Source organism: Ceratotherium simum, chromosome 18 (assembly GCF_057802395.1).
Source record: "Ceratotherium simum simum isolate JZ-2026a chromosome 18, ASM5780239v1, whole genome shotgun sequence".
Classification (NCBI taxonomy): Eukaryota; Metazoa; Chordata; class Mammalia; order Perissodactyla; family Rhinocerotidae; genus Ceratotherium; species Ceratotherium simum.
This window is the reverse complement of record NC_141917.1, coordinates 40,299,910-40,319,244: the sequence shown is the minus strand read 5'-3', so window position 1 is coordinate 40,319,244 and position 19,335 is coordinate 40,299,910. Positions and strand designations below refer to the sequence as shown.

The window sequence follows — 19,335 nt, the reverse complement described above, 5'->3', positions numbered from 1 at the left end:
ATTTGGTGAATGTTATTCCATCTCTTTTTTCTGGGTATTAATTTCACAGACATAATTTTTAAAAATGCAATTGTACTATATATTATTTTTCTTTTTTAGATTTTAATTTATTTTTACTTCGATTTAACAACAACAAAATAACTAAAGTGAAGCTGAAGGAATTACAAATCATCAGATTATTATTTATTTGCAAGATATAGTTGCCCTAAAAGATCCTTCTAAAATGAAGAAACAAGATTATGAAAATATTAAGAGGCTTGAGTCGATGTCTTGTAACCATATGTTCCAATTTTGGGCAGTTTCTATTATTTTTTTTTTTTTAATTTTTTGTTTATTGCAGTAACATTGGTTTATAACATTGTAAAACTTTCGGGGTGTACATCATTGTACTTCCATTTCTGCATGGACTACATCATGTTCACCACCAAAATACTAATTACAACCCATCACCACACACATGTACTGAATTATCCCTTTCATCCTCCTCCCTCCCCCCTTCCCCTCTGGTAACCACCAATCCAATCTCTGTCCCTATGTGTTTGTTTATTGTTGTTATTATCTACTACTTAATGAAGGAAATCATACGGTATTTGACCTTCTCCCTCTGACTTATTTCACTTTGCATAATACCCTCAGTGTCCATCCATGTTGTCACAAATGCCTGGATTTCGTCGTTTCTTATGGCTGAGTAGTATTCCATTGTGTATATATACCACAGCTTCTTTATCCATTCGTCCCTTGATGGGCACTTAGGTTGCTTCCAAGTCTTGGCTATTGTGAATAACGCTGCAATGAACACAGGGGTGCATGTACCTTTGCAAATTGGTGTTTTCATGTTCTTTGGATAAATACCCAACAGTGGAATAGCTGGATCATATGGTAGTTCTATTGTTGATTTTTTGAGGAATCTCCATACTGTTTTCCATAGCGGCTGCACCAGTTTGCACTCCCACCAGCAGTGTATGAGAGTTCCCTTCTCTCCACATCCTCTCCAACACATGTTGTTTCCTGTCTTGTTAATTATAGCCATTCTGACGGGCGTGAGGTGATATCTCATTGTAGTTTTGATTTGCATTTCCCTGATAGTTAGTGATTTTGAACATCTTTTCATGTGTCTGTTGGCCATCTGTATATCTTCTTTGGAGAAATGTCTGTTCAGGTCTTTTGCCCATTTTTTAATTGGGTTGTTAGTTTTTTTGTTGTTGAGATGCATGAGTTCTTTATATATTATTTTTTAAAATATTCTGATGTCATTTACGTTTTATTCCATACCCATAATCTCACAAGGGATGTTTTTGTTTTATATTTAAATGGATTAAAATCTCACCTCCAGTTTTTTTGTTTTTACCATTAACTTCTTTATTACTGAGTTATTTAGTTTGATTACTTTCTTGATTGACTAGACTTCTGTATTTTTTGAGTTTTTGCAGGTTTAGGAGTGTCCGGCCTTGGCCTTTATCAACACCAGCTTGGTTTACGTAACATTTTGGGTCATACTTTTGTTCTCAGCCTTTTTTAGATATTGCACACCACCATCCTCCAGCATTGGATGTTACCGACGAGTTTAAGGCCATTGTCATCTCATTCTTTATCCTTGATGTTGAGCAACTTCACCAGAATATATGTTGGTGTTAGTCTTTTTCAATTTTTCCTGCCACGGGCTACTCGCTATCTCCAGCCTCATGTCCTACTACTTCCTGGCAGGGGACACGCACCCCCTGCCAACTATTTGTCCTTCTGTGACCTCATTACGCTGCTTCATATCCCTCTGGCTTGTCACAGGCTAGTAAACTTCCCTCATGCCTACCCTGACTCTGCCATTTGCAGAGGGAAGCATCGCCTCGGTGAAGACGTCCTAGAGCACACGCCTCAGGTGACCAGCCCCTTTTGCCGTTCCCCTCCCATGAGATGGAACACGTATCCCTAGCATTACATTTGGTACACAAAGTTACCATTAATGGTTTATGACTGTCTCACATCCAGGACTGGGAGCTCCTAGGGGAGGGGCGCCTAGCTTATATCCACTAACTACGCAAGTAATTTTTAAAACAGAGTTCTTGTTGGTAAAATGTGAGAAATGTTGGATGGATAGTATGCGGACAAATTACCGAGCAGCTAGTAAACAGGAAAAGTGTAAATCTGATACAGTTCAAATGCTCTCATAAGTTGAATGCTCCCAGTTTTTAAGGAACAGGTATCATATACCGGATGGCCGGGTAAATAACAAGCGTCAAAGAGAAGCCTACAGATGAGCGAGAGGAAAAGCACAACTTTCACAACGCAGGTGGCAAGCGTCCGGAAGAGTGCGGTGTCTGCTCTTCCTGCCCCTCGGCCTCTCGTCTGAGGAGACGGGCAAGCATCGGCAGCCCTTTTCCCATTTACTGACACCTATAGCTCACGCTCACGCCCGCGATCCACAAGCCACAGCAAACGAAGCTTTCGGCGGAGCGGGCCGCAGCGGGAACCCAGCGGAGAGGACAGCGGGGCGGAGCTAGTTCTGCGCATGCCTCGTGTGGGCGGAAGGAGCCGTCAGGTTGCGCCTGCGCTCTCGGTCGACCTGGCGACCCCGCGATCCGCGGCCGGGATTCCGGACCAGGGAGCGCGGGCGCGATGGTCCTGCGGTGCCAGGTAAGGGTGGGGAGCCCTGTCGGACGTGTCTTCCCCCGCCCTGCCACTGCGCAGATCCAGCCCTGCTCAGCCGAACTCCCCCCTACAGCCTCCCTGGCCGGCGGTTTCCGTCCGGGGCCGCGAACGCCACTGCCGCTGTGGCCCTTCCGGGCTCGGGAGGTCATGTCCACTCTGCGAACGCTTGGTGTCCGGGTGACGGCGTCGAAGACCCGCTGGTTTCTAAAGGCACCCTTGATCTTTGCCCCCTCCTTCTCAGATGATTCGTTTTGACGAAGACAAGTTTTCAATTTATAAAGAAACGCACTTAACTCAGAATCCTTGTGAATCCTTGTGCTTCGTCTGTGCGTTTGCAAACCCTTGATTGTTTGCAAACCTCTTATTATTTCATAGAGAATAATTTGCGCTGAGTGACAGGTGGGTTATTTTACTTGGTCGGATCCCGTACATAGCAGGCTGACGGCATAGGTTTGTCCTGGGAAATACCAGTTTATCCTGTATTTCAGACTTACCCAGTGTCAAGGTTTGTATGTTGCATAACTTAATCCTAGGCAGCTGGGTTCAATGTAGTGTAGACTGGAATCGAAGGTCATATGACAGCCGTGAAAGACGTGTCTTTCTCTTATTTGGTCATTTATCTTGTTTGTGTAGTTCATCTCTTGACTCAGACATTTATTCACTGCTTAAGTGTTTACAAAAGGTGCTATAATTTTATGTCAATTAAAGACCAACTACATGGTTTCTAAAGAAAATATTGTTAGGATTTTATTTGTGGCACACTTTCATTGGTAAAACCAAAAAGCATCCGGAAATTGGTCTGAATTGTGCTTAAAACATAAAAATTTTCAAAATTTGTACTTGTAGATATATCTGAAATTTTTATAGCTAGTTTAATTTTTTTTAACTTATAAAATTTGTCTTTGATTAAAGTTATACATTTGGAAAACAAGAAAACCCAGCCTGAACAGTCAGAAAAGTGCTATGAGTTTTTTATTGTTAAAAGCATGTTCTTTCCTTTGCAGGTTGAAGTGTTGTATTTTGCAAAAAGTGCTGAAATAGCAGGAATTCGCTCAGAGACCATTTCTGTGCCACAGGAAATAAAAGCATTGCAGCTGTGGAATGAGATAGAAACACGACATCCTGGGTAGTTAAAACTTTGTAGAATGCATATGATTAGCACTTTTTAATATTTAAAAAACGTATAAATGAGCAAATGATAAAAGTAAAAAAAAGTAAAAAAAGTTAATTTTGATATCATATTTAATGTCAGAAAGGGTCATTAGTTGTATTTTTCTGGAACTACTGAAAACTTAAATTCTGGTATTTAAAAATACACAATTCCTTAAGGAAGGCTAAAGATATTTTACTAAAACAACACAGTGAGCTGGGATACTCCCACATGGACATGATTATGTTTGCTTTTATAATTTACAAAATACTGAAAATGTAGATTTTTCACTTTTATAACGTTAACTGAAATTGTTAGAAATTCTATTAAAAATGTCTGCTTTAAACTTTTATGTCCTGCCCCTTCTTTAGAGAACTCAAAATAGAAATTTCTAAGATTAAAAGAAAAGTGAAAGATAAACCTTAGCTATTGCTGAATTTGAGTTTTGCAATATTTGATTTTTTTCTGGTTTTTGAAAATCTGTTTTACTGCTGTTGTTCCTACATTGGTTTTTTTTTTGGAACAAAGTATAGTTTAGTTCAGGAATATTGATAGTGTCACTTAAGTCCGTATAGATGTTTAACTTGGAAGTCCTAATGCTGTGTAAAAGACACTCCTCCTCCTTGGTTTTATCTCTATCAAGCTGCTCTTCAAGTGCCCTGATTATCAATGAAACATGGTGAGGCCTCTGTCCTACTTTACTTTTAATCTTTCACCTGCTGGGAGACACCTGCTCTTGGGGGAAACTTCCATGTTATACTTAGTATACTTGTATACTAAGAAAACGTAAAATTTGTATACTTAGATGGAAGGTGCCTGGGGAGAGCATGTACTGATTAGGAAATTTTTCTTTTTTTTCCTGGCCTGATCTGAATATTATCTTTAGTCTGGCGTTCTTTTTGTTTGTTTGTTTAATTACCCAAGACGTACAGCATCCCATAAAGAGTTGTTAGCAGTTGACTCTGTTCTTGCTGGTGAATAAGTGTGTTCTTCAGGGGATCTGTCCTTTATCTGCAGAATATGAGTTAGTTTAATTAGTAACTTTGCAGACGATGCTTCCTAAAGTAACTTTTATGTAATATTTTTAATGGTAGTGCAGGAAATTTGAGGTCTAACAGCATTGATAGCTAATTATTCTTTATTCCCTTCAGATTGGCTGATGTCAGAAATCAGGTGATATTTGCTGTTCGTCAAGAATATGTCGAGCTTGGAGATCAGCTCCTCTGGCTTCAGTCAGGAGACGAAATTGCCGTTATCCCCCCTATCAGTGGAGGGTAGTTCTTTTGAGCCAGTTGGGTATGTGAGATATTTTAACCAGTCTTGGGGAGAAGGATCATACAGGTGATAACTTATATATGGTTTGCTTTAACTGTATACTCTTCGTGAGTCTGTCTGCACCAACCCTTTATTAAAGAAGCAACTCTTTATTGGTGCACACAGACTTATAAATACCTATCATCTCTGCATCAATTCTGTTGTAAGCAGCTTAATTTAATGTCAGTTGGATATGTTCATTTTATTCACTTAACCTGGTTTATTGAGATTTTATTATGTATTAGGCACAGTGCTGGATACTGGAGTATTAATATCCCTGTTTTGCAGGAGGAAAACTGAAATTCGGAGAAGTTAAAAACACTTGTCTGTGATTACATAGCTAATAAGTGGCAGAGCCAACATTTGAACTCAGATTATTGGACTCTCTGTGTACTTTTTCACAAATATGCTTATTAGTACTGGATAATAGCTCTCCTGGGCACAGAGAAAGGTAGAAAAAAATTGTTAGCTGAAAAGTTAAAAGATCACTGTGCCTGAAAAAAAGTCTTAGTATTTTCCAGGTATAAAGAAACAGCTTTATTATTATAGCTGTGTTGCAGGGGGCCCTGTGACCCATGTCATGTTTCCATCTTTCCAAACAATGTAGTCCCTATTTGAGTAGGATGATGTGGCAACATTTCTCAGCATAGTCTGGAGAGGCAGAAGGAGGCTTAATTTATTGTCAACTGAAGAATAAATAATGTAGAAATTAGCAATCATCCCTAATTAAAAACTCTTGGTAAGTTAGGAAGGAAAGAAAACTTTCTTAATTTGATGGGATTTTTCTCCAAAATCAAGAGTAAGTATCATACTCAATAGCAAATCCTTGTTTTCATTAAAGAAAGGAACAAGCTAAGGAAGCCTGTTTATTTTTTCACCCATCCCCCCCCCCCCCCCCCGCCCTCCTGGAGAGCAGTGCCACAAAGTGTGAAGAATAAATATTGCAAAGCAAATTGCCCAGTATGTGGATGGAGATGGGATCTTTCTTAGTCCTACTATTTGGAAATAATAGGAGAATTCCTTGTTAGAAATGTATCTCAATTTTATTTGGAGACCGTGGTCACCACATCACCACCATGATTTGCAAAAAATGCTATTTTTTAGAGTTTGGAATATATTCAGAAAACACAGGCTGCCATTAAATGTGTGTGTGTGTGTGTGTGTGTGTGTCTGCAAATAATCCATAATCAGTCTGTAAATCAAAATTGGGGTGAGTTTATCATGAGCTAGGTTTGAGGACTATAGCCCGGGGCCTCCCTTCCCCAAGGAAAGAAGGGCACCAAAGAAATGGAGTGTACAAGAGGGGTTATATACCGTCTTGAAACAAAGAGCATACATCACATATGACAGAAATCTCTCTTTTGCTACTGTCATGAGATGCTTAGCTGGCACAGCAGGTCACTGGTCACAAGGTGAGCACAGCAGGTTGGTAATTAATCCTTAGTTTCAAGGAAGAAATGCCTGTCCTTAAATACCGATAAGGGGTGGGGCTACATCTCTATCTTTAAGGGCATCATTCTTGTCTTTGGGATAGTAAGTGTTTAAAGTGGATGTACAGTGCATGCTCAGTAGGCCACGTCAGGCCCTTTTGGAAAAACAAGATCAGGCTGAATTAGTTTTATACCAAATGGCTTCCTCATATACTCTGGTGTATCTTATTGCTTTTCATTTATTTATCACGAGAGAGTGATGATTAGAGCTGTTCTTTGGAAAGATTAGGAAGATTACTCAAAGCATTGTGTATTATTTGAGTGTATTTGACAGGAGTTGTAATATGTAATTTTAGAACCTGTCTGTGTCCTTATGGAATCCTGTTGTGGGAATGTGTATGGTCTGAAGTTCGTGGACCGTGTTTGGGTTACCTATATCTTATTGCAAGAAAAAGAAGTGGAAGAAGCTCGGGTGGCCCGTACGGGAGCTGAAACCTCTGGGAACCCGTGGGATATGAATAATTGGGTTTTTCTCATCAGTAGCTGGAAGGAGCTAGGGAAAAGAACGCTGGATTTAGTAAGATTCCTCGGTTGGAATCACCTTGAGTGAGTCCTTAACCCCTCTGAGCCTTCTTTCTTTCATCTTTCAATGTTGGTGAAACCCCACAGGAGTTATGATTATATCCAGACTCTTCATGGCCTGCAAGGTCCGACCCACCTGCCCAGCCTCAGCCCACTGGTTCTCTCCCTTGCTCCCTGGGCTCTGATCTCCCCATAGATTCTGGAGCGACACACCGTGCTCTTTCTTGTCCCAGAGCCTTGGCTTTTGCCATTCCTTCTGTCTCTGCCTGGGGGCCTGTTGCCCTGTTTTTTTTTACTGGGCTACCTTCTTATCTTTCAGGTCTCAACTTTAAATATTACCTCTTGTGAGAGGCCTTCCAAGATCTTCTTATCTTACATAGCCCCTTCCCCAGCGTCACCCCCCTTCTCTGTCTCAGAACCCGGGTTATTTCCATAAGTTATCCCTATTTGTAATTCCTATTCATTGCCTTGTTTCTCCCATTCCAGTATGAGTGCCCTGAGGGTAGGAGCAATGTATTTTTCCGCCTGGTCTCTATCTAGTGCCTGGCACTAGTCTCTGGCCCTCAGTGAGTACTGTGTGTAATAAGTGCTTGATGAATGAAATAAGAAACGCATGGGAAAGGACTTGGCACAGCACCTGATGGATTGGTGTGCAGCTCCTTTCCTTATTTCGTCAGTTATTTTACCAGGGTTGTGCCCGGTTGTGAAATGAACCCAGTTCCTATGGAGTCACCATCACTTCTCTTCTTCCTCTCTCCTTTTTAGATAAAGAAAAAGGCAGTTCTAGGTATGGTGCTTGGTAATACACTGGCTAGAGGTGATGTGCATGTGGATGAAGGTGTCAATATCTGAACTGTACCATGATGGGAGATAAAAGGAGCAGTTCTAGAATTTGGAATAAATTGGCATATGAGATAGATTACATTTTAAGTGATCATGTTAATGGTAAATTCAGTTTTATATCATGCTTGATTCATTAGGGATATTTATAAATATGTTGAGTTTTGCTAAAATTTTACACTTGCGTATTTTTATCGTTCAGATTAAATCATGCCTCCTAATACAACTCATGTAGAAAAAATATAAATTGAGACAATGTATAAGTTGGATGTTTTGCCTCCAGTACCAATGTTAAGGTTTATTAACATCTTATTTGTAGGAAAGATATGAATGAAGTTGAGGAGAAATCTAAAGATATAATAAAATTCACTGCTGAGAAACTCTCAGTAGATGAAGTCTCCCAGTTGGTGATTTCTCCACGCTGTGGTGCAATATCCCTGTTTGTAGGTGAGTTGTCATTTTTACAGCATCTATTGACTGCGCAAGACAATAGAAATTAGCGAGGGTTTCGCTTGGTTAGTATTAATGGTCAGAGGATTTTAAGATACTGAATAATAAACCAAGATTACCGATGATGGTGGGTAGAAATTTTTTTACTTCTTGTTTTGTTTTAGTAACCTTCAAGTTAACCTGTGTTAAAGCAATATGAAAAATAGGATAAAAGTCATTATTAGGAGAGAGAATTCTATATTTTCCAAATATTCAGGGAAAAAATGGTGATGATGATAACTTAATGATACTCCTTAGAACATAATGGTTTCCTTTTACATATCAAGTGCTGTTGGTTAGAAAAGGAATATAACCTGGTTTGTCGTATGAGTGTTTTTGGTAAGCTTGCCTAATCAGTGTCATTTTATTTCCTTGTCTTTGTGGTAATTATCTTTTGTTTTTCTAATGAGGTTTTCATTTTTAGAAAATTACAAAGTAATATTTAGATAAATTGATATGCTATCTGTCTATTCGAAAATCATCCTTTTTTATTCTATTAGTGTGCTATTTCTATTGTAAGGAGAAACTTTATTTTAATTGCAATTTTTTTTTCTTTTTTAGGAACTACAAGAAATAACTTTGAAGGGAAAAAAGTCATTAGCTTAGAATATGAAGCATATCTACCCATGGCAGAAAATGAAATCAGAAAAATTTGTAGTGACATTAGACAGAAATGGCCAGTCAAACACATGGCAGTGTTCCATAGACTTGGGTATGATTTCTTTTATCCATTTAAAAGTTAAGTATAATGGTTTTCTGCCTTTGTACTAATTCTGATTCTGGAATCTTTCATGGGATCCTATATCACCATGAGAGGAAGGTTTGTGTATTATTCTGGTGGACAATAGAGATGCCTTCCGGTGGTTGTTATGTAGTAACATTTGGAGAGTGCCTGGTGCTGTGGCAAAGTCCAAATGTGCCAAAACTCTAGGCCCTGCGCCCAACAGCCTGTGCTGATGTGTGCCAAAGTCCTTGAGGCCTTTTAAGAATTGTTTTGTAGTCCAGACTCTGTTTATATGACAGTCTGTTAAGAGACTTTTTTTTTTATATAAATGCCTTTGAAGATCATTAAATTAGTTTGCTTTTTTGTGGCACTAGGAAGAGTGGAGTTCTAGGTTTAAAAAAGAATCCAGCAATTGAGACTGTATCTGTTATAGTCTATTAGTTATTATTTTGTTATTAATAACTATAATTTTATTAATCATTGATTATATTGTTATCAATTCTGTTAATATTGATTGCTATTTAATATTTTCAACTTTGTCTTATACTGGCATGCAGTAACTTTGTGTCTCCAGGCATCACCTGGCTCTGTGCCTTGTTGGTTTGAATGAGATGTTTGTTGAATCAGTGAAAGGTCTGTCTTCGTGGTGCCCAGCAAACAGGTTTAGTGGCTAGATGCTCACAAATTAGCCACCACCTCAGCATCCCCTCTGCTGAATGCAACTGGGATGAAGTATTGTTTTCTAACTAAACTGGATGTTTAAGAAAAACAGAACTGGATGGCCTAAGAATGCTTCACTGGAGTTTTTATCTGTGTTGTCGATTCTTGAACGTGTGGATTCAGAGGAGATGGTAAATTGTTTTCTTCATTTTGTTGAAGCTCAGTTCCAGTGTCGGAAGCAAGCGTCATCATTGCTGCGTCCTCGGCCCACAGAGCTGCCTCCCTTGAGGCTGTGAGCTATGCCATTGATACTCTGAAAGCCAAGGTGCCCATATGGAAAAAGGTAAGTTAAGGAGATATCTCATTTTGCCATTTGGACGTGATTTCTCCCAGGACCTTTTAAAGGCTAGGGCATAAGAGTACATACAGACTTTGATTCATGGGCCTCTTCTGACCCTATAGAATCTTGTTTTCTGTATCTGTGAAATAGGATGTTTATGTAATATCTCCTTTCCGAGGTTTGTTAAGCGTGAAAAACTCATGCCTCAGAATGCATGGCACAGAGTAGGCCTCGACGAGTGGTAACAATTAGAATTCCTAGTGTGGACCATTCCAGTGGTTCATATATAAGTCATTTCTCTTGGATTAGAATTCCCTTGACTTAGAGGGTCTCTGTTTTGGAGAGTGGGAATAATGCATGGCTATTTAGGTAATGGCTAAAATAGAGATTCCTCAAGGCGAAAAAGCCTTCTCCTAGAACTCCTTTTTAGAAAAGAAAAGGGTGGGGTATTGCCTCCTCAGAGAAAATGCATAGTGCGGGGATTTAAAAACATAAATAGGAAATTCTAGCTTATTTTCTGTTGATACGTCAAACCCATCAATAAAAGCAAACAGTTCTCTGGTTAAATAGAGCATTCTGAAGGGATGAAAAGATCGAACTCCCTAATTTCTCCCCCCCGTGTAGTAACATCACAGTGGGATTGTTCTGAACTCTCGAATGTGTAATTACACTTAAGAATCTAGAATTGCCCACAGCATTGTGGCTGGTAGCAAAGCTGAGGAATGAATTAACCACCTAGTAGGTCAGAAGGCCGGAGCAGAGGACCAGAGGGTAAGTCCTTCCTAGGAGCCTACTGCCTCAGTCAGTGGTACAGATGAGCAAATTGGACTCCAACCAGGGCCTGTGAAATTTAGTGACCATATTTTATGAGTAAAAACTGAAGCCCATTGTTATAAGGGGAAACTTTGGGACAGGATATGTGAAAGGAAACTGTCTTAGTGAAGTTCTGATAAATGGTTGCTTCCTGTGAACAAGGCTGCCACGATTTTGATAGACAGCAAGGCAGGCCCCTGAAGAGGGAGGGGTAGGAAGAGCATTCCACAATGAGTTGTGGGCCTGGGGGGCAGGCGTAGCTTGCTTCACCCGGAAGGACAGAATGGACAGCCCGCTGAGAGAAGGTAGGTGAGAGGGCAGGCCCCCAGGATAAGGGAGCAGGGAGGAGTTGGCCGTACTCGTGTTTTTATGCTTTGGGGACTAGCTGGCCTCCCTATTTCCTTTTCTGTCTGTAGAAGGTGGGAGGGTGTACAGGTGTTAGAGGAGTATTGAATTTGGATTCCTATCCCTCAGGAATAGAACCTGACTATTGAGTGAGGAGAGAAAGTAATATGTTCTTTTTCTCCTCTCTTCCAAAAATTATCCAAATTCCAGGCTGTTTCTAGTCCCCGCCGTGCTTTGAGATCATCTGTGATGCAGGCAGGGGTGGGCAGGTAGGGCACGTACTGACAGAGCAGTTGTCACCAGAGCGCAGCTCAAACCTATTGAAGAACTTCTGCCAGTGATCACTTAGTTTCACAGCTAGTGGAAATAGCCCTTCTGCCTTTGGAAAAGCATATTTAGCAACATGGAGGAGTGGGTGTGTTTAGAAAGGAAAAAATGTTTAAAACTGAAAACTTTCCCTCTTCCCTACATAACTTTGCCCTGGCTATCTCCTGTCATGGTTCTAAATGAAGTTAATTGTTTATTCCATTCTGTGTTTGCACCTGATCTTGTTAAGGCTTCTTGTCTGTCGTTTCTCCTACTGGATTGGGACTCCTTAAGTGTAGGGAACATGTTTACTCACTTTTCTGCTCTCAGTGGTTTATTGAGAGCAATACAATGCTCCCACTCTTTACTGGATTGTTAAAAGAGGAGCAGATTTAAATAGTTGTGATATTCATTTGCCTGATTTATTTGAATATATTTGCATTTATTAAAATACTGTTTTGAATACCTGTTATGGTTCTGTTTTTTAGGAAATGTATGAAGAGTCATCATCATCTTGGAAAAGAAACAAAGAATGCTTTTGGGCAACCAATGATTAAACCACAGTTTTTTAGAGTGCTAAAATTTAAATTTGTTAAACTTTTATCTTTGATCACATTTTGATTTTTCTTCTCCAAAAGTTCAGATAGTGTATTGAAGCACAATCTCTTATGTTACACCTGTGGGACAAAAGGGAGAAAAAAAGCAAAATAAATGAGTGTTTAGGATGAGGACTTATGCAGGAACTCTATAGAAGTAGAGGAAGAGCTTTAGGGAAGAAATGGAAGAATAATTTAAATGTGAGGAAAGATACCTGTGGTAGACATATTATTCCAAGCCTAAGTTCTAATTGTTAACGCGACTGATACTGAGGTATGGCCCCTCCTCACTGACTTTGTCTCAAAGAGAGCCTGCTCCCAGCCCCCTGCCCCCACATCCAGTGATCTCATTGTTATCAGGGATGCATTATGGGAATGTTGGCAGAACTGGGACATATGAAAAGTTATTATAAGCCAGTTTTGATTTGGTATATTTTTAGAATTTATATATTTTTAAAAATAACCTAAATAAGTAACACTATTAAACAAGTTTAAAAGCAGTATTTTTGTTTTTTAAAATTGTGATAATGTCCAAAATATTTCATAATATTGAGATTTCTAGTATTTCAGATTCTATAATCATACCATAACACTGTATTTTATTAATTATTAGTATTGCATCACTATACAAAACAGCATAAAATTGTAAAACCAGGCAAACTAGCAACAGAGGTGCTTTGCATGATAATGTTAGTTGATATTTAAAATTTGATCCACAACCAATTAAAAAGGAAAATGATATGGTTATTTATTAAAGCATTATTTCAGATAGTTTTATTTTCTTTTATTCAGCATTATCATTAATGAAGTCATTAATAAACAATGAAGTTTTCTGCGAGATCTTTACACTAATGGTCCAATTTTTGCTTGGCCGATATACTATCTTTTCCATATAGCTCTTAAAATAAAACATTGACATAATTTTGGGCAATTGATATCACAAAATTTGTATTATGCATATTGGAAACAAAGATTGTACTTTCAGATGCTTAGATTTTTTTTTTGGTAATATTATTTGTTACATCTAGTGAAACGTTTTTTACATAAGGAATTCATTTATTCAACAAATATTGAATGCCTGTTCTATGTCGGGTACCCACCTGGGGCTCCTAGTTCAGCAGCCTTACATACCGTGAGGAAGCATCCGTCCTGTCTTTGTCAGAGACCTACAGAACAGCCACATTGACTTGAGGAATCTCCTGGAACTTGGTGCTTATTCCTCGCCTGTTCAGAGAGATTGGGCTGGAAGGGTCCTGGGAAGGCAGACAAACCTCCACCTACCACTCTTAACGAGATGGGCTTGCCTGTCTGCTCTTGGCCTTACCCTCTCTGCTGCATTCGGTGCCTCCCCCTCCCTTCCACCAAACTCTAGCCTGCCCCCAGTTGAGAACGGGGTCTGGCGGTCGGACAGAAACAGTTGCATTCTATCTGAAAGCGCATCACAGAGTCACTGGCCCACAGTAGATATTCCTAGGGTTTTATACTCATGTTGTTAATATGATGTATATTATGTCATATATATTAATATGAAGTATATGTGGATATCGGGACTTTTCTCCTCCAATATTTCTTTCAAAGATCTTTATTGATGGTAATTATATTTTTAAAGAACAGAAAACATCCTTTAAACATGTTTTTAAAGAATCATGCCTTCATTAAGTAGGCGTTATTCTAAGTCTGGAACACAGACTATTATGCTTTGAAGTCTCCAATACAGAGGTGAAGGAGTTAGTCTTCGGCATGCAGAAGTCGGGATGGAACGTCCCTGAAAGTTCTGAGTGCACTGCGCTGGACTTAGAGTTGATCCTCACTTGCTCTTAAGAGTGGCAGAGTTAATTGGTGGTTGAGATAATAAGGGGCTAGCATCACTTACTTGGCTCCTCAAGTGATTAGAAGAGTAACCTGAAAAAATTCAGCCTTGAAGCAGATTGCCCGCAAGGTTTCAAAGTTGCTTTGGGAACTGTGGCTTTGTATGATAGCTAGGTAAGTTCACTCAAGAAGTAGGAAATTCAACTTACTTAATGTTTCAAGTATTTTTCAACAGGTAGAAAAATGAAAATTTTATTTGAAAGTAACAGCGAATGGTGAGTGAAATATTTTGTGATTTTTGTGGATATTTTTGTCCTTTGGATATGATGTTTAGAGTCACAATATATTTTCAGTATGTTGGGAGAAACAGTGGTTAAGAAGCCAGTAGTTGAGTCTTGACCTCAGATCCCTGAGTGAACCTATTGGAGAATTAGAGAACGATTCCTGGGTACCTCTTCCTTATTCCCCTGCCAGCTGTGTCGTCCAGCCACCCCTCCACTTCCCTTGGATTATTGCTGTGGCCTGCTGACTGCGTCCCTGCTGCCGCTCCTCTGTCTCCCGTCATCCTGCTCAGAGCCTTCTGATAGCTACTCACATCCCAGAACCTCACAGTCCTCCCCATGCCTACAGCCTGTGCCCCCCTCACCTCCTCTCTTGCTCTAGGCTCCCTGCTTTGCTGTGGCTGGTATGTGGCAGGTTTATTCTTTATGGCCCCTACCTGTCCCTTCTTCTAGAATGCTCTTCCTCCAGATATTCCCAGAGTCTGCTTCCTCATTTTATTTCAGTCTGTGTTTAAATGTTACCTCCTCAAAGAGCCTTCTCTGACTATCCTGTTTAAGACTGGAATCCTGTTCCCTTACTCTGCTTTATATTTTGTTGTGGCACTTCCTGCTGCCCGATATTCTACATCTATCAGTTTATCTCCATCACTAGACTGTAAACTTCCAGAGATTGGCAACTTTTGTCTCTGTCACTGCAGTGTCTAACCAGCACATGCACTCAAAAGTGCTATTGGTGTTCAAGTATTGTTCCCCAAGTTAAAACACACCTGCTGTGTAGTCGTAGTGCTTATAGATGCACAAAAGTATCTGGCTGAATGAGTGGGTAGGTCCTCTACTCCCTTCCCTACTCCTGTGACATCTTCTGTAGTTAGTGAGCCTCGAGTATGTTCGAGACCTGTCTTAAGGCTGTTGATGATTTGTGTGATGTAGTTAGGTAGATCACCCAGCAGAGGGCAGTAGAGCCAGGGCTATAGTAAGAGCAACTTGAGTCTTAGATTTTTAGTCTGTTTTATTTTGCACAGAACCAAAAAGTTCAGTTTAGTTCGTAGCCGTTTTCTTTAAAGCAAGTTAGGTTGGAGTGGTCCTACGATGAAAATTAGTCCCTGATGTTGAGTAAGATGATTTCCAATCTTTAATTGGTATCTTAGTTTAGAATATTAAAGGCTTATGATAGAATGAGGGAGGAGTTTTTAAAAATGTTCTTAGTTTTTAAAAGGTGATATAAGTAAAAGCAATTACTTTTTAAAAAATGAGTAAGTGTAAAATTATTTTCCAATTTGGGACTACATGGTAGCTTTAATACAGGTGTTGAGCAGCATTTCCTAACCTACTGTGAAAAAACAAAAACGAACGTTCTTTTTTCCCAAAGTTGTATTTTAATGTAAAGTGCATACGAAACACACTTACTGGTGGTGGTTCTGCAGTGAGCTCCCGTTGTGACTGTTCACCGGGATTGAGATGGGCGGGGTCGAGGAGGGCGTGTGAGATCCCGATGGGAGTGGGAGGCGTCTGTGCATCGATGCACAGGGCAGCACCTGCCACCCAACCTTTGCACTAGTGTGCCGTCTATACGATGATGGCCAGTCCATGAGCCCGACGTGTTTCTTGGTGTATAATTTCAGCATGTTTACTTCAGCATATTTAATCCTTAAAATAGAAATATTTGAACCCTCCTGCTTACTGCTAAAATTGGAAACAGAGAAGCAGCTCTGCAGCTGCACTGGTTTTGCATGTGGCAGCAGTTGGGCGACTTCTGCTTCATTCCAGGCACACATTTTATTTCAAGAGATGGCTGGTGCCGTAAAGAGGTGCTTCTCAAACCTGAATGTAATATGAATCATCTGGGGATCTTGTTAAACCTCCGATTCGAATTCAGTAGGTCTGGGTGGCACCTGAGAGCTGCATCCAGGCTCCAGGTGATGCAACGCTGCCTGTCCATGGACCACTTGGTGAGGAGCAAGGCTTCACACCTGGTCCCTAAACTAGGCAGGCAGGTTGGGCTTCCTACAAAACATCCTATGGTCACTGCTCGTAATGTAAGAGATCCGATACATCCTCACTTTCCTTATATTGAGTCTTGAATGTGTTCTGAAGCACAGCAAATGCATAAGATAAATATAATGAAACATATAAGCCGTAAAATTCAAAATCCAAAGTAAATAGCTTTATTTTCAAAATGATTTTAATAATATTCAGTAATGTGGTATGACAAGAGTGGTTTACAATTAAATAGTACTTTTCTGTTTGATTCTCCTACTTTAATATGAGAAAAGCTCTTAACTAATTTATGTTGATCACTACAGTCTGATTTTTGTTTCTCAGAAATCAAATGAATTGTGCAACTTGACGTACAGACAGGCATACATTCGTTTTTATATTTTTGGTGGAGAGAAAAAAGACAAAAAACCAGTTAATCAAAAACAATATACATATCACATCTTAACAAAGATTTATACATTATGTATGAAGGAAAACATTCAAGACAATTTGTCCTTAAAAAATATACAATTCTAACAATTGTGCAACATATATATATATAGATATACACACACACATTTATATTTTGACTTTGTGTGCCAAAATAAGGTACATATGAAACTATCTTTTTATATTTACATAATGGCTACATTTTCATTCTTTAAAGTTCAAAGAAGTAGTTAACATTATTATTTACTTCAAACTTTACCCCCATGTTTATCTTTTACTTCTAGGTGTTTAGTCTTTCAAATTGGTTAAAATGAGTATGCGTTAATGTACATGAAGGGCATAGTCCTAAAAAGTTGTGTATACAATTATTTTCTGTGTGCAAATTGAAATATTCAAGATGGACCAGAGATCTCAGTTTGAGGAATCCTGCTTTCTGTTTAATGATGTCTTAGTTTATGAGATTTTCATATATTAAGTTATAGCTGTATATCAGAATAGATAAGTACATTATAAAATTACACCTTTTATAATAATTTTTAATATAATCACTTTGATTCTGATAACTTGGTTTTAGTTTTCTTTTCACAGTTAATAACTTTTACTATTTTATAAAAATAACACTGCCAGCTAGAAAAAATTTCTGTCCAGATCTCATTTTGCTGCTAAATGAACGACGTACAATTTCAAATCGCAATGCAGTTTCTTCACAAACTGTTTTATGGTGTTACTATTTGATAAGGCTTGAGTGGCAGCCATGCATGAAGCAGCTCCGTTTTTATCACCTTCCATAGATCTTGTTTGTGTACCATTTACAAAATGGAAACTTTAAGATGGCATCATTTAAGCCTCATAACTCGACTTACTTTTAAAGCGAGTATGGCTGAATAGGAATATATAACTGTTTTTTTTCAAACAATTTTTTTTCTTTAATTTCTGGATTACTCACCTTTGCTTAAAAGTGAGCAAAAGTGCAGGCCACTTGCTCTTAGTGTGGTGGTTCTCAGTCGGGTGATTTTGCCTCCCAGGAGGCATAATACAATGTCTGGAAACATTTTTTGATTGTCACGACTTGGGGGAGGGGTGCTCCTGGCATCTGGATGGTAGATGCCAGGGATGCTGCTAAACATCCTACAATGCACAGGACAGCCCCCACAAGAAAGAATTACCTGGCCCCAGATGTCAACAGTGCCAAGGTTGAGAAACTCAGTGCTAGTGTAATAATTGGTGCAGAGACAAGTGGCTAACTTTTTAGTGTACAGTAATCCAACTGCTTCGTGGAAACAGTGCTGTTAAGGCAGTTTACCTAAACCAAGGCTCGTCAAAGCTCTCAAGCTCACTGTGTGTACAAGACCTCAATTTAGTGCTTGTCTAAGGAAGGTGAGGAGGCAGAGGAAAAGAAAAAGATGACATGCTACAATCTGTTGTATAACACGTCAAAGAACTAGTATGTATATATATTTACAGCAGTTATGTGGTTTATTAAATATTCCCTATTAACTTAGTGACTAGCTTCTCCTCCACTTTTTTTAAATAAAATTTTGTTGGAATGAAAGTGTTTGAATCCATACAGCTGTTGTTAAAATTGGGCTCTAGCACATCTAAGAGAATACCGTGCTGTTTTTGCTATAACCCCCTGACATTTTATGACTAATTGTTTTTTTTCCGTGTTTGTTTTGTTTTGTCAAATACAAAATAAATCATTAAACGGTGCAGACAGCTCTGGACTGCCGTCACAGGGGCGAGGCCAGGAGGGTGGTCCAGGCTAGATGCACAGGGGCACATACCTGTGTTCCTCTGACTTCCAAGTCAAATTCTTAGAGGATTGTCTATTTGTATTATAAGAAATCCAGACTGTAGACCTTTAAAGCTAAAAGCATCGCTGCTGAGCGCCACCCCACTTGATAATGAGGACACTGAAGTTTATAGAGGCAGAATGACTTGTCTGAAGCTTTGGGTCTGCAGTTTCGGACATAAAATGGCGCCCACTGTCTTTGCCTGCACCTTTTCCTCCCAGTCCCTCCTAGAGAATGTGTGGGCTCAGAAAAGAGAAAAGGTGCCAAAGTAGAAATGGGTGGTGGTCCTCAAGGTAGTCCACTTACATCATAATGACTGGGGCGCTTGTTAAAATATAGCTCACTGGGCCTCATCCCAATCTGACCAAATAAGACTGTCAGGAGTTGGGGCCTAAGGATCTACCTTGTGAACAATCTTGCCCGGGTGAAAGTCACTCTTCTGGATGTTTCAGTCCTCCAGAAACAGACAAGCACAGAGGGCACACCTGCTAATTTGGTGGTTTCCAATGTTTGTTATAAGTTCTCAAATTCCTGAGATGTTGTTTTACTTTGCCTTGTTTACACTGCTTGAAATTCCAACAAGTAGAAATTCACTCAAGCTTATTTTTCTTGCTTGTTTAGCAATAAATGAAAATAGCTCCCCGAAGTGGAGGGGATTTTACAGTAATTCACGCAAGTGTGTAAGTTAAACAGGTGACTTCTCCTCCCCACACCTGGTGTCGAGCAGCTGGAGCAGCTGCCCAGAGGGAACGGAGGATTTGAACAAGGGGCGAGGGAAGGCGGATAACTGGAC

General features: G+C 39.5%; 1 protein-coding gene across 1 annotated transcript; it reads left to right on the top strand.

Annotated features, from left to right (window-relative positions):
- The first annotated feature begins 2,523 nt into the window (after positions 1–2,523).
- On the top strand, positions 2,524–13,070 carry MOCS2 (molybdenum cofactor synthesis 2). Its single transcript, XM_087443267.1, is given in 8 exon segments — positions 2,524–2,628; positions 3,648–3,769; positions 4,888–4,911; positions 4,913–4,966; positions 8,279–8,406; positions 9,010–9,160; positions 10,052–10,175; positions 12,125–13,070. Coding segments are annotated over 8 exon segments (690 nt in total). The 5' UTR covers positions 2,524–2,610; the 3' UTR covers positions 12,194–13,070.
- Positions 13,071–19,335: the final 6,265 nt, after the last annotated feature.